The sequence below is a fragment of the Neopelma chrysocephalum genome, unplaced genomic scaffold (genome assembly GCF_003984885.1).
Source record: "Neopelma chrysocephalum unplaced genomic scaffold, ASM398488v2 Primary Assembly neopelma1_43, whole genome shotgun sequence".
NCBI classification, from domain to species: domain Eukaryota; kingdom Metazoa; phylum Chordata; class Aves; order Passeriformes; family Pipridae; genus Neopelma; species Neopelma chrysocephalum.
In genome coordinates, this window is record NW_020897702.1 from 1,847,110 (window position 1) to 1,864,110 (window position 17,001).

Sequence of the window (17,001 nt, forward strand, 5' to 3'; positions counted from 1 at the left end):
TAAAAATAAGGATTACCATAGTAGTAGATATGTTTAATGAGAATATATTTATGACTGAGGGGGTGGGAAATATTAGAAATAAGACCAAATTAAATCTAGTATTTTAGATTTAATTATTCTCACTACTAAGATTGTGCTTTGCAGATCCTTCTATTAATACCTAGTGCAAGCTTTTCTTCCTAGACTTTCTTTAAACAAAACTGCATCTTGCAATTACCCTATAAAATATTAACAGGACACAATATGTAATATTTTCCCTAAAATCCTGTGAGGATGAAATATTTGGAAGATTATTTGGAGAAGCAGTGGATGGCACTGTTGGGCTACAATTATAAGGCTGTAGATGAAAATCTTATATTGCTACACTTAGAAAAAAAGACAGATTTTTGTGATTCCTTTAGGCACTCAATTTAGATATAAACTCATTCAAAGTACACTGGAGATTTCACAATCAATGTGGAAGTTAGTTCATATACTGAAAGGAAGTTGCGTAATAGGAGAAGTATTATTTTAGGTGCTTCAAGTGAAGCAGAATGTTTGTCTCACATGGTAGATTAAAGAACAAGAGGACTTACTTGCCAAATGGAAGCATTGTTATGGATTAATTTAATGACTGCATACGTATTCTTAAAATGCTCACCACTGAACATCAAGTAACATATGTGTGTTTTCTGCCCATAAAGTGGACGCTATTTCTTAAAACTGCTCACAATTAATGGTCAACTTGTATATACTTACAGGCTAAAATAAGTGTGCATGAATGGGGTGAGGGAACAGGGTTTCCTTTTAGTTAAGGGCTTTCATTCTTCAGTTTCTCTTATGTATTTATACCTAAGATATTACTTAAATATCAGTTTGGGAAATTATCTTAGATAAGGGTCATCACCTGTATTTCCCCAGAGCAACATATTTTATGAAATTGTGTGTGTGTGGCTAATTAGTGCATTAACTAAAGGGGGGGAAAAAAAAAAGGATCAAAAATACTGTCTTGGCTTATGCAGTCACAACAAACTTAACTTTAGTATTAATAAATATACCAAACATGAGCAAATTGATATTAGAACTGTTTTATACCTGTTCAACATCTTAATTAATGATCTGACTGATGAGGCAGAGAGTTCCCTCAGCAGGTTTGCACACGACATGAAACTGGGAGGAGTGGCTGATATGCCAGAGGGTCATGCTGCTAATCCAGAGGGATCTCAGGAGGCTGGAAAACTGGGTTTATAGGAACCTCATGACGTTCAACAAGAAGTGATAAGTCCTGTATCTGGGGAAGAGCAACCTCAGGCTCCAGCATATGCTGGGGGTCCCCCAGCTGGAAAGCAGCTCCAGAAAGGAGCTGGGGGTCCTGATGGACACCAAGTTGAACATGAGCCAGCAATGGTGAATGGTAACCTTGGCTGCATCAGACAAAGTGTTGCCAGTAGGTTGAGGAAGGTCATCCTTCTCTGTTAAGCTCTGGTGAGGCCACACCTGGAGTGCTGCATCCAGTTCTAGGCTTCCCAGTACAAGAGAGACATAGATATTCTTTTACTTTTATTCTTTTACTTACTTTTACTACTAAAGTGATCCAGATATTCTGTAGATATTCTTTGTTTATCTTGGAAAGATAAGGCTCAAGAGGGCCATATAGCTGTTGGTTTTCATTATTTCCAAGGTTGGAGACCACACAACTTCTTTGGACAACCTGTCCATTGTTTGTCCACTATGACATTAAAAAAAATTTTTGTGCCTGTTGCCTTTTGTCCTGTCACTAGCGATCAACAGATATCTGGATCAGTTTATAAGTAAAAGTAAATGTTAAAGAATCCAACAAAAGGATCTACAAAACTCAACCCTGACAGTAAGGCTGTTCATGTAGACATAGTATAAAAAAACAATATTTCATAGACAAAACTGAAAGCATAATTTGGTCTTTAATCTCTTAGATGGTACATACAGAATGCTCTCACTGTAGAAACACCTAGAAAAGTAACTGGGTTTTATGTATTTAGTGGGCCTGCTAGCAAAACTATGATAAGTGATGATCCAGTGTCAGTTGTCTTCAACTTGCTTTCAGTTTGGAATCAGTTAATGAAAAAATATATTTTTTTCTTATAGATGATTCTGAAATCAGTGTTGTTGAAATTGTTCTGGAAATACATGAGGCATTTTCAATAAGCACAGAAAAAAGACAGGGTGAAGACAATGAAGTCTGAGATCTTTATGACTCTGAGAAAAAGTAAACTAACTTTTTCAGATATATAAAATTATGCGGTAACTTTGACAGACAGTCTTGAATTTACCGTAAACAACAGTGGTATTTTCACTGACAAAAGACACCTCTAGGTTATTAGCAATGTCATTAGTGTCAACAGTCTAATAAATCAAAGTGTAAAACTTAAAATGCAGGAGGGAAATGAAGACTAGCTTCTAGGTGGACATTCAGACTTCCTAGAATAAGGTGTTTGATTTTACAACACAGTTTCTGAATAGAGATGATGAAATTGAGCATCTCCAGTTCATGGGACATTATGATTTCTTCAAATATCAGGTGAAATTGTCAGGTAAGTATGTTTGTAAAACACTGACTTAACTTTCTAGACTGGGGACCCCTGGTGGCCTAGTGGTTAGCATGTGGGACTCTCACCGCTGCGACCCAGGTTCGAATCCCAGTCCCCCCGGGCAGATGGAGCCCGTTAGCCCTGTGAGGCCATCCATCTATGAGAAGGTCACTCTAAACAAACCTACGTCCTGAGGACCTCACTGCCATCGTCCAAGCTTGCTTGGCCCCGGCAGATGAACCTTAGGATTAAAGGGTGGGCTCAGTTCAGCGCATGCTGTGTCTCACCTAAAAAAAAAATCCATTGCGCAGGCTGGAAAGGTAAAAGACCTTTCCCCAAATCTTCGTTTGCAAAGACTGGCCATTATTATTATTTATTATTTATTAACTTTCTAGAACAACATTTGGTGCATACCAAATGAAACTACTTCTTAACAGTTTCTCTGGACACTCCTCCCTCTATCGTCTTCTAATACTGTCTGCAGAAGGTAGGGAGCCCAGCAGTTCATGAGATAGAACTCAGAAGCTGTGGGAGTCAACTGCTTTGGACTTCTGAGCGCTGAGGGGTTGCTCTAGAGCTAGAGTTTCTGAAAGTTCATCTTGAGACATTTCTCTAACATTGAGGACCTCAAAATAATTGATTCTTCCTTTAGGGTCCCTGAGACACCCAGATACTTCATTCTGAAGAGTAGGGGTTTGAGTATGGGTTCCCATGTATTTCAGCTCCCCAGTTTCATAGCAGGGAACCCACACAGACTTTCTTTTAAGGTAGCACTTGTGTGAAACTAAATGTTCTGGGAATTTAAGTCCTTCAGAAGCCTGAAGGAATCTTTGATGGTCCATCAAAATTCATCAGCTATCATGAAAATAGATTTCAGATTTACAAATGTTCCAATGTTTCTGAACATTTCAGATTTCCAAACCTGATGCTTTTTAATTCCGTTTGTGTAATGAGACCATATTTCTGATGATAAGCACACACAGTATTTTGGTGAAGCTTACAACACTAAAGACAAGTCCCAGAAGGAGCCATCTGCAGTCCGCTTCAGCTAGAACCGCCTTTGAAATAAGATTGCTAATTAGATGTCCAAACACATAGTGGAATAAGCATCTTAAAATATGCAAGTTCAAAAGCCATATGTGGCTATATTGCACATATAAAACATATGTAGCTTTGTTTCAAAACCTGAATGTATTACATATTACATTATGAAGGCCTTTTTTTTTTTTTCCATTCTAAGCATTTAGGATCTGTCATGATAATCAGCTTAAAAGGCTAAATGTTCTTGAGCACAGACACTAGATATATTTGACCAGCTCACACATGTATGTTTAGAACACGGGCACTGAGTTCATGTCCATTTTCTACAGCGTAGTCTAGAAAATGTGGCCTTTCTTGTACTCCATCTATATACAAATTGTTTGTAGACCACAGTCTTTAAAGACTGAAGGATCAAAGCTTAATAAAGTAACTACTTTGCTCTTAAGTTGACCTTCATGGACCTGTATTCTGTCTTACTGGCAGGGTGGTACAGTAGTGTCTCTTCTATACTAATCTCCAATGACTGTAAACTGTTAAGGTGATTAACTCGAAGAGACAGTTCTTTCACCAGATGTACAGAAGACCTGTGGGTCATATCTGCATATTTCACGTATCTACTGCAGCAAAATTTGGAGAGGAAAAGTAGAGTTTACAATAATTTATACAATCTTTTCTGTTTTCTTTCTTTCTTTTCAGTCTACAATTTAATCAATTATATTGAAATTCCATCTAAACTTAGAATAAGAACTGTTTAAGTTACTGACACTACAAAATTAAAACTCTACTAAAAATTTCCAGGTAGTTAAAAATCCTATTACAGCTCGCACTTTGATACTCCACTAAGTAGCATCCCTTTAGTGTCACACAAGGAAGAAATGAATCTATATTTCGATTCAAGTAAGAATTTAACTAAAGTGAAAGGGCACAGCAGATACAATGCTGAACTAATTATGCCTTCATTTTAAATCTGGGTATGAAAGTAATTTTAAGAGATTGCAAACAAATCCAATGCCTAATATCAAATTCTTAGAAATGGAGCAGACTAATCCCAAAGGAAAATGTTGCTATGACTCTGACATACATACAATCTCTAAGGACAGCTAAGTATATAGCCATAAGAATAAACTATAATTTTTCACACAGTTTTATACAGCCATAGAAATATGTCATAATTCCCCATTGAAATATTTTTTACTTGTCAGGTACTTTGAACATATATTCATATGTATGCATATGCACACACATATACAAATATGTACGCATATTATATTTTATAAAAGATGGACATCCAAACACGCATACAGAGTTAACTAACAGACTGTAGTTAAATAGAAACTTCACTGTAGCAGAATTTTTTTGAGATAATATTATTTTCCAGGAGGAGATAACATAGCATGTTTCCTACAGAAAGAAGTCACTATTAGCTAAAATTAACATATTTTTTTAAGCATTTCAAGGTAGAATTTACCCTTTTTTATTACTTCTTTAAAACAAACATGTAGATCATAGACATAGTTTTAATTTCCAAGACTCTTCTATTCCTTGATGATAGCAAATATTATACAATTACAGTATCCATACATGCAACATTGACTCTGATTTAATACTAGAGTAGCTGTAAAGCACTTTTTTATTTATCAAGGTCATATCTTGATGGCTGCACAAGCTCAGATAAATCAGGTGTTAAGCAGGCACATCTCCAAGGAATCTCGAAATTCTCTCATCTGCAATCCTCAGCATATCTTATTATTTACTGCCAAAGAAATGACTGATTAATTTTGTCATCTTTGCTCTGTGATTTTTGCTCAGCTGAAACTGCCTGCCCTCTTCTGCAATGCCTGATCAGACCTATTTAAGTTGATGCCTTTGATCGTAGACACTGAGAAGCTTGCTGACTTAGGCTTTGACTTAACATTCCTCCATTGCAATATTTATGCACAGAATCCTAAATGATAACTGACAGTCAATGTAGATAACAAAAACTTCTAAGATGTTTTCACTATTTTACTGATACTCAAAATAGCATTACTTGTACTAGAGGTATCAGTCAAGATGAAAAATTGAAACAAAAGCCAAACAAATTTTGCTTTGATGAATACTTTATTTCTCAAAAACAAAGTATCTGAGGTCAGGAAATAAAATCTGTTACTGGAAAACTATGCAGTATGATTTTTTTAAAATGCTTTAAATTCTTTCTGTAGTGTGATATGCTCAGTTTTAAAAGCTAGGGGCATTTTACTATCAAACTGTTCCAAATAAAATTACCAAAACAAAGCCAATAAAAAACCCCAACCACAATGAATGTTAAACCCTATGGAAAAAAAAGAAATCTGCCTCTAGCTCTTTATTAATCAGATTCCAACACCAGAGGCTAAAAGTACATCAAACTGCACCAAATCCTTTTCACATGACAACCTCATGAATTATTCAACTCATTAGTAACACCAAGAGGCATAAAAATAACATCAGTGTTAAGGATGTTTTCTCACAGAAAAAGGTCAGCTAAAAGTTTCAGTATTAAAATCCAAAAGCTTAAGCCTCTGAAAAGTAAGTACATCTAGATAGAAACCATGAATTATAACTTCAATGCATGCTGGTTTAAAATTCCATGTTAATTTTAATAGATATGAGAAAAGCTAGAATTATTTATTTTAATTCTGCAAACTTCAGTCTATTGTAATTTTTATTCACCACTAAGTTTGATGTGCACCACCTGTGTACACACCTGAGGTTTAATCTTCCTGTATGCGAATGCACTAACAGGTGTTATATAAAGTCTGTGCTTTTGATGATTATTTGCCTTTCAAAAGCAGCACAGAAATTAGCACAGTTTTGTACCTGCCTCTCATAAAATCTCTATTTTGATGTTTGAGAAGAATGTGGAGAAAATAACCCTTTGTCAAATATGAAATACTACATACCACTTGGGGAAATGGCTTCCTTAACCCAACTCATGAGCAGTTTATGACTTGAAGTCCTGCACATGATAGCCTTTGTGTTTAAATAAGTATTAAGTTACACTTGCTAGTATACCTGCACACACAGATATTAATTCATATGTCTAAGCTTGTTTGAATCCCAACTATTTGCTTCAACAACTGCAAAGTTGGTGAAATGTGTAGGTCACACAGAGTTAGCTTTATATCTATCATATTCAGAACTTCTGGCAACATTAGCCTTTGGCTACACATCAGCTGAAAGGTTCAACTTGCTTTGTGAATGATTACTTCCATTTTTTACTCCTAAATGCTAACAAATCATAGTATTTTCTTTTCAGCATTATAGATTAAAAAAAAAAGGACAGAAAACCATCTTAATATTCTTTAAAAAACTCCTGTCTTTGATATGTTAGAGAGCTTCGCCAGCTCAAATGTAAGAAATAAATTTGCTTTAGATTTTTTGAGTATTCAGACTCAGTCTGCTGTACAGAAGTCACTAACATATGAACTTGCAGATGATATAAGGGAATTTGTAAGCATGTTCCTTGTTCCTCTTTTATACTTCATCTACATCTCCATGAAAATCAAACACCATCTAATTCTTCAGTTCCTAGACTGAAGCTTCTATGTAGTCAGTTCACTACTCAAATCACAAGTTATCCTTAAAAATAATTATTTTAAACATGTTCTTACACATTTCATGATTTGCAGGAAAAAAATACTTTTGTCTGAAATTATGCATGCCAGGATAAAAATTCTGATATTTTTAATTCCTCATTCATGAAAGGTCTCCAGTGGAACTGTTATGATATGTTAGTTTGATGACCTAAAATTTTGTTCAGTCACTCTGGAGAGACAAGTTAGTTGCTTTTACCAGTGTCTCAAAATTAGTGTCTGGGAACGCTGGAGAAGTATTATGTGAATCCCTTGGGGATCAGAGAATTTAACAGCCCACAAGCTCAAGCCTTCTGGTTCATTACAGCGTAAGAATTGAAAGAATTACTTTTCTAAGAATATGTTGTCCTAGGAATTCTCAGCACTGTCACTATAAAAGAAGGGACATGATTCTCAGGGATTCATAGACATCAAGAAAACATCATGAGCTATATTTTTAAGCATGAGCTAATACTGACCATATTCCACAGCAGCTTTTAGGAGAGCATCAGCATGAGTAGACCCAAAAGCATTACGAACAAATCGCCTCCGTCGGCGCAAATCATCTTCCCAGTAATCCAAGCGCCAGAAGTCATGCAGTTGGCTAGAAAATAAAGAACACACACATCAGCACCTACCACGGCTTGAACTGTATTTACATGCATTACAGTATAATTTCACTGCTGCTTTTCCATTTCGGGTATACAATCTTTAAAAACCATTTATTACTAAAACTTACAATATTCTAGCACTTCTTTACATGCATTTATATATTATAAGCCCCAGCACTGCCTGTCTCAAAATGTTCTGCCCGCTGCTAAAAACATTAATCACACTGAGCCCATTAACAAATGCAGCATCAAATTACAAGTATTAATGGCACAGCTTGCTTTCTTTTACAGTGTTTTTAACAAGGCTAGTAAATCATAGAATGGACCTCAGTGCAAATAGTTTGCAATTTAATGACTATGGTCCCTTAGCAGACTGAACTTAGAAGTATAAAATATTGCCCACTTGAATTTTGTGAACTATGATTAAACTAATGTGCTGAAATATTCATTGAAATAATTCCCTACTGCCCCTAGCAACCTGAGAAAATTGCAATTTTATTCATTATTAATAACACTGAATTAGAGCAGCAAAAAGTTCCACCATGTGGTAATTGTCTTGGTAAATTATTATTCCAGCTCTAACAGAGTACTAGGATAATTTTATAGCTTCCAGCTAATACAAGCCATTAAGAACCATGGCCATCTTTGTGTTACATTGCCTTTTATATTAAGAAGTATATTAAACTCCTGTAGAGTGATACAAACCATTGTTAATCTACATTAAAGTCAAAACATACACGTGTATGATCATCTGGTATTTGACTTTGGTTCTAACAAAATGACCAGCTCCACTTTAAGATGACTTCTTGACCTTACCAACACAAACCTTCTGCATGTTTTTATAAGATATTTGGGCAAAGCTGTATTTTAAACCGAAATTTTGAACATGTTTTGGATCACCCAAAATGTTTGTGGATGCATCCTTATCATCAAACTCATAATTAAACACTATATCCTTAAAATTATTCTGCAGATCATGACCTTGCAGACCATAACTAGGGAACCACTGCTTTGAACCAGTAATTTTCCATCTATCTGCAATACAGAAATACCCTGGAGGTGCATGGTCAAAAGGCAAATTAAAAAAAAAAAAGGAGAAAAGTTTTTTGCTCATGAATAAGGGCTATATCTTTGCTGGATTTTTCTAGGTATTACTTCAGCCACTGTTTTCTATATAGCCTTAATTTTGAGAAGCTATGTGCCGGTAGCCACTTCCAGAGGAAAGGAAGAAATATGTCAAGGTACAACAGACCTTTTCTTTTTTTACAGTCCAGTTAACCACTTTTTTAAATGCTTTCACGAGTTACTATCCAACTTTACCACTAATGATACCTGGATCAGTTCTGGAGGGCAGAGCACCAAGGGGAGTGGATCTAGCAGCCTAACTTCCAGCCACTCATAAACTTTCAGATGCAGCACATCATAATTTTTAGTCAATGTTGGTGGCTTTTGCATTCTGAAGAGCATTTTCACTATATGCTTCTTGAATTTGTGTGAAGGTCATACTTTCACTGCTGCCTTGCAGAACAGGCCTTTTACTTATTTAAAAGCAGTGAGGAGGCAACTTCAGGAGTTCAGTGGGAGCTGCTTCCACTCTGAGAGCAATTCAGAGCACCTTGTGTAAAGCTGAAGCAGTGCCTCTGAGCTCCCAGGTGGGAAGATGCAGTATTAATGGCCTAGCCTGTGTCCTATAGAACTATCTTGCCATCTTGAGTACCAATTATCTTTGGTAAGTAAAATAGCTTACTTTGGTTTTGTGTTATAATACAGTTTTTCCTCACAGATGTGTTAGTCTGAAGTATGAGTCCATAATTTCTCCTCCTAGGCTGAGCACTGAGTAATTTTATTGTGACTGTTAAATCCTCTTGACTCTCATGTGTTATGAATAAAAAAATGGGCAGACAACTGCCCCATGGTTTAAAAGGCAAAGTTGAAAGTCTCCTTGTGCACTCTCTGTCTGTATTTTAAACTGATGATATCAAAGATAATACTAAAGGCTTCTTATCATAGTGATTTTTTTGAAAGGCAAGAAACTTTCCCTTTTTATTTCCATTTAAGAGTAAGTCATAATGGAACGGGAGTAAAGATACTAATGAAACTCTTTTCAACACAAGAGTTCTCTGAAATGGCATGTGTCTTGACAGTAATAATAAAAAAGACTCTTAGGTTGATAAGAATGATACGACTATGTAAAAAACCTTTTTATGAAATTAAGAAATATTCAAAGACTAAAAAAACTACATTTTTAATTTGTTTTGTGTTTAATTTGGTAATCCATTACTTTGACCGATCAGTCTGAAGAATACTGTATATTCTCAGCTGAAAGTAAACCAGATTTTAAAGCCACTATTTTAATGAAGTGCTAAGTATAGAAGTGATTTAATTGTCAGAGGATTAATTCTATTTGAAGTTTGAAATGCATAATAATAGTGCAAAATTAAAATTTTGAGAAAACAGAACACAAACATTATTCCTAATCACAAATTATATATATGGCCTTTTAAAACAGAATGGAAATTTCTTCCCACAGTTTTCTATAAAAGTCTATCCTACAATGTTATTACATACTTCCAGATACTAGAAGGTGGTATCTCAACCCTAAAGAAAAGGTTTCTGAATCTTAACTAATTACTCTAAGATTTATTTTTGACTCTTTGAGCAACATCTTTAATAAAAAGACAAGATACTTCTCCTACATTGTTTTAGAAAGAGAGCAGACACCTGAAAAACTGATGGCTATACTTATGGAAAGTTTTGAATGGTTGAGTTTCATCACCTGCATTATAGACAGAAAAATTTGTGGGATTTTCCTAAAAAGTTATATTATTACATCTCTGGATTAGATAAAAAATACTAGTAAGTAGAAGACTGTAACCACAAGTTCCAGCCTAAAACTAAGAATTTAGCCTGCTTTAAAAGCGCAGCGCTATGGACTGAAACAGTGTTAAATTGTCTAGCCCATAAATTACAGTGCTTCAGAAATACTTATATTCTAATCCTGTGAATATTATTTAGGCTTTAAGATTTTTCAGGACTTTAGGTAGCTACTAGGTAGTTCTAAATGATGGCTGTAAATCAGCAGAAGTACATTTCTTATTATGTACTAGGCACAATTCAGTCCTAGAAGAGAGCACGTCTGCAAATCACCCATATCTCTTTCTGCTACAATTCATTTTTCCTAGAAGTGACTTGACTAAATAAAGTAATTTTAGTAATTTATTTCTGTGACAAGTACAATATTTCAATAAGCTTTACTTTACTTAATAATGTATATTATTAATAATCCTTATTTCTACAGCCAACTAGATTATATGTAATTTCTCATTGCTCCATATCTTATACCAGTTAAGTGACATTTTGAATCAGGCTTGTTTGAAGGAAGAAGTGCATATTAAGCACACTGTAATGAATTTTTTTTAAGAACTAAAAGTTTATAATATCATTCCTGAGCTATTTCTACAGACTTTAGAAAAGAAAAAAGAAATATATCTATATCACTTCAACTGAACAGTTATTTAAAATGCACCCTAAAACACATGACTCAAGGAAGTCCACATCATGAGTTTAACTGTCAAGATAATTTCATTATAAACTATAGTATCATCCAATATAAACCTTTCTCATCATAATGAGGACTGGCATAAAAATAGTTATATTACAAGGTTACTAACAATGAAAAATTTTATTTGGAACAGTGTGCATGCAGCAACTTAATACCAAATTTCAGATGTGCAGTATTTCATGTAGTTACTACAGACAAAGAAAGTACATGTTTTAATGGAACAAGCCCTATTTTACTACAATTACTGGAGGGTTACAAATTCTGTTTCACTGCCACTGTCATCATTGGTTGCTCGATGTATATGTTCTCCTCCTTCAAACAACATTTTTCTTGTTAAAGGCCAGCATGGGATGGAAAGGCAAAGCGGTGTTAGGTAGTCAAGGTGGACTTTGACAATTTAGAGCAAACAGCTTTGAAGTCTCCCAAGAATTCTGCCCAGAATTCTATACAATAATCTTAAAATAATACCAAACACCTCTTCCATATATCTAGGGACAAAGATTATCAAGATAGACTAAAGTGTTTCAGGTAGCTCAACTACCCTCTTGGAGGAGAAATTGTGAAGTGCTCTGCCATCAAAACAACTAAGAGGAATGTCAGCAAAGGTCTTCCTACCTTTTCACAACATCTCCATAGCCTGAACATTTGAAAGACAACTTTTGAAAAGATTTTCTGCTAACTCCTATGGCCATTGCTGCAATTAAGTGTATGGGAATGGTTTGTTTCTTTAACTTATGAATACTAGCTGTCCTAAACAGCAGGTCTTTGTCCACCCTGTGGGCAGCCAGCATCCGTGACAGCAGCTTCACGGCTGTGAAACCCAGTCCCTGTTCATGTACAAATGCAATTTGCTATATGTCACCTATAGCTACAGCAACTAGAGGCAAATATGAACAGTGCAGAGTAGCAGCACAAATGTCTATAAAAGATCCTCAGACTGCAGACCAAAGGAGGGGCTGCCAGATGGAAGAGATTAAGTTTGAGTATGTTAATGAAGAGGAACAAGCCTGCAGGCATAGGGGGGAGGGGAAAAAGTTGTTTTGAAAAAGAGGTGGGTCACAGAACTGGAAGGATCTCAGAGAATCCATAGTCTTTGTAATACTGGGAAACCGCATAGAATAGGCAAGGAATTGATGATCTATAATTTCAAGAATTAGTCCTGGTTGCTTTTTATGTTACATATTTTGAAAAGGAAAAACAATTCTTGTCACAGCGTGAAATTCTGTGTTTTGGAAATGAGAAAAATAAAGTATATTTGGAAAGTATACAGCATTTCCCTAAGATAACATAAAGACCAGAAAATCTGTGACATTAAAAAAAAGTGAGTAAAAGAAAACTTAAACCACAAAAAATACAAATTATTACTTATCCAATATTTGTAACAGTTAAAAAGTACAAGCCCATACTTAAACCTATTTGCCAGAAGATTCAAGTAGCAAAAATCTTCTGTAACAACAAAGGAGCCAACACTGTTCAGAAGTGGTATAGCAATATACAGTCACTGTTTTAGAGGGAAGGTTTTTCTGACTCTGCTTGAATCAGACACAGTATTTGCTGATTTTATCAAGATGATGAGACAAGCATGCAAATATAACATTCCACATTGTAATGGCTAAAAGAAAAGCCTTGTTGTACATTAATAGAAACAAATATCAGAAACATCAATTAACCTAATAGTTACTCCAGTAGTTACTCCACACACACACATAAAAAGATTTTTTAAGTTACAAAAATTACAGAGCTACATTTTTCTTTTTTCCAAAGGGTATGCTAGAGAATCCCGGAATAAAAACTAGAAATACTGAAAAATAAGAATAATACCAAACAAATAAAATTCAGAATTGTCAGGGGAGATGAGAGGTATTTTTGTACCTCCTTTTTAGGGCTGCCAAAACGTGAAAAATTAAAATGAGAAGATACATCAGACAGGAATGACTGGTGGAATTTGAGGAGGAATGTAGATGAAGTCAGAGCCCTAAAAATGAAAAAAGGATTTGATAGAAAAGTCTAGAGTTAGGCAATGAGGAATTAGAAAAGTTATAGGGTCTAACCAACAGATAATATTAATTGGAATAATTACACTGGAGCAGGAATGGAACAGAAGGACAGATTAAAAGGTTTCTTCTAGGAATACTTTTCATCATCTGGAAAATGGAAAACCATAAAAGGTTTGAAATGCAATTATTGAATGGTGAAGAAAAAGCAGCACTGAGCAGGAAAAAATGGAGAAGTAGTAAAGGAATAGAAATGTGAGAAGAAATGCAGTGACCATGGAAACTAGTGGAAGAGAAACAAATGTGGAAACGGATGGGATGAGAAATAAATCCATGTCAATCATGCATGGATAAATGGATGAATAGTGGGTTATCAAGAATACCTATTAGATATTCTATAATACTTTGAGACTTGTGAATTTGAGCTAGTTTTGTTTAAGGCAGTGAACTCTAGAAATCTGTGAAGTTTCGGGCTGATCTGTGGGGTTCTGTGATTACTTCATGAACAGAAAAAGGGGGAAATAGTTCATTTCAACACAATTAGTAATATATGCAGCACAAGTCACCAGCAGATTACGTACCAGTTGACCCACAGGTTTCCCTGTGGAGATTGTGGGATAGCTAAAGTTTTTAAAAGAGGAAATAAAAAGTTTTGAATTGTTTACACCTGTGAAGGATGGCTGCAATTCATAAACCTGCAAACTTTTACAGAGATTGGTATTTGTGTGTTGTTGCTTTGTGTGGTTTGGGTGGAGGGGAAGGGTTTCCATGTGGACTTTGAAATAAGGGTGAAATAGAGCACAGAGGAACTCAAAGTAACAGCAAATACTACCACAGATCATCAGAATAGGAGCAGAGGAGTCACCTTCGAAAAGCAGAAGGAAAACTGCCGACACAGATTCTCTCCTATGATTATGTTACTAATGGTCTTGCATTAATAATGAAGGACAAAGCTGAGAGAACAGAGAATTGGCTACAAATGAAAAGAGAGCAAAAAATATCAGAAGATGACTATCGATTAGACATCCACCAAATTCATGGAGCGGAATTTTCTAAGAACTGTTTTAAAGGGCAACATCCTTGCCAGAAAAGAGGGAGTGTTTTATACAGCTTTTATTTTCTTCTTAAGGGACTCGGAAAAGGTATAGTTAATACACATTCTTAATGAAACTCTCCAGCTCCAGAAACTTCTGTGACTTAATTTTGGTGAAAAAATTGAGGACTCTGAGGCTCAAAAGACAAAAACTAGAAAGGGAAAGCTGGAAACAGAAATCCCTCCATTTGTATTAATCTTCAGTTAAAGGAGATGTTAGAAAGGAGAGTAATATCAGTAGATGTGAAAGGGAGGCTGTGGAAATAGGGATGTTTCTTTTAGCTATGGTAGTACTTAAACCACAAACTTATGAGGCAGTTAATTCCTGAGATTGTGGCTTTTAATATATTACATAGAGTCTGAAGGAACAAACTGATAATGAATATACAAACAAACAAGGACTAACAATTTACTGATTGCGTAGATTATTTATAAAGCTTAGAATGAGATGTTAAATCTGGAATGGCTGATATATTATTAAATAGTAGTAAACTTATACCAAGAAGCAGTAGTTCTAGGGAAATAAGACTAACCATGCAAAAAGCTATATGCGGGGGAAAAAAAAGAGAAAAAAAGCTATGTACATCTTAAAAACAGCAATGGAAATGAAAATAACTCAAATGTCTACAAAATAAAACTAAAGGTAAGTAGAAATTTTAAAATTATTAAATTGATTTAACATAAATTTCAAGTAATGTAAGATAAATTTGACAAATCTACCCAAATATTAATGGGCAACGGTAGGACAAATGACATGTAGTATAGCTAAATGAAACAATACAATTTCCTAAAGCTATATCCTCAGTTTCTTTTAGTTAATCCAATGGCATTGAATGAAAAATGAGGCAACATAAAAAGTGGATATATAAATTGTCAGTGTTTGACTTACCAGCATCACAAAGAGTTTTTCGTAACAAAATATCAGTAACAACTGAATGCAACTGCACCAAATTCTAGGAATAATAAATTGTACTCCTAGAAGTAAATTTTAAGGTTAAAATTAAGACATACTATCTTAAAAAAAAAAAAAAAAGAGAACGTGGTTGGAACAATACTCTGTGGCTTAACTCAGATGTCTGATTTGGAACCTTTATTCTATTTCAGAACGTCTTACCATCACTCCAAAATAAGAAGAAACAAACCCCCCAAAGCCCAAAAAGCCATTTTATAGTTTCCGATAAATGAAAATTTGGGTAAAATTCACTTTTGGAAAATACCTTGAAAGAACATAGAGTGGTTTAGAATATTTTTATTTTTAATACTTTTTTAATGTCATGCTATCTCAGCACAATGGGCACTTAGTAAGATTTCATAAGTACTACCATGATGCCACAGCATAACAAACTCCAAGATGGAATAAATAGTGTATTGGGGTTGCCTCTGCCTTTCTTAAATGACTGCAAAAAAGAGACAGATAGAATGGCTTAGACTAGAAGTATAATTGTAAATGGCTAAAATTAAGTACGATGTATTCTATGCTAAATGTGCAGCTTTTCTTATTCAAAATGTAGAAATATCTCAAAGGTTCACTGACACAAAACTTGATCTAGCAAATGATCACCCAATTTCAAGAAAAAAAAATCCATTTATTTTACATTTTGAGTACTGAGTTTGCTATCACATCTGAAATAGCCACCATGACATTAGCTTACACACTCCTGCTGTTAGGAAATACAACATGAAAAAAAAATTTGGAGAACTTATCAATTTAGAAAAATGACAGAGAAAAAAATCAGGCATTTTCATGGGGAACTTACAACGTCATAATTTTTTACCGGAAGATTTGATCAAAATAATATTTTCTGATTTAAATGGGTTTTAAAACAAAATTTCCATTCAATTCTTCTGCTGTTTTTACAAGCATATCACCTGCTGGTAGCAATATTATTTTGTTTCTTAAGCACATTATGTGTCAAATGAAAAGAAAAATAGTAGTGTGTGTCTTCTGAACACAGAACCAGAAGTTCTCATGAAATAATATGACTTTCTGTCAAAATTGTCTGGAAAGTATTCTGTGATTTTACAGCTATAATCCATAAAAAATCAGATAAGCATCTCAGAACATAACTTCTTTATCTTAATTTTAACACAGTGAAATAGTGATTTAATAACTTAAATGGAAAAAGTTTTAGGACAACTATTAATTTTGCCATAAGGATACTGTTTTTTGAACAAAGTTAACTTTAATAAATACAGTCCTTACGATACTACCTAAAATAATTACAGAATTAAGTTTTGTTTGTTTGTTTGTTTAAATCAAGTATTCAACTGTAGTTCATTCCTTGAGCTTCAAATAAATATTCTTCCAGCAACAACTCTGTAGACAGGATTCATCTGATAATATAGATCGCTATTTCTGTTCAGCTTTTCAACCACAAACATGAAAGTGCCCTTGAGCAAGCATAGGGACTCAATTCTGTCTGGGGAAGGTGAACAATGGTTGCACAAAAACCAAATAAACTGGTGTTATGACCACTGGAAAGTAAGATAACTCTTTCTTGTAGATATGTTTTGACTCTAGTATAGCATTTTGTTGTCTGACTCATTTCTTGCAGAGAAAT

The 17,001-nt window shown here is 34.7% G+C and overlaps 1 protein-coding gene across 1 annotated transcript in view; it reads right to left on the reverse strand.

Moving 5' to 3' along the window:
* The window catches only part of NBEA (neurobeachin), a 451,136-nt gene that overhangs the window by 158,819 nt on the left and 275,316 nt on the right, over window positions 1–17,001 (reverse strand). Inside the window, exon 39 of the mRNA XM_027677697.1 lies at window positions 7,660–7,784. Coding sequence (XP_027533498.1) covers window positions 7,660–7,784 — 125 coding nt within the window. The remainder of the gene's footprint in view (window positions 1–7,659; window positions 7,785–17,001) is intronic.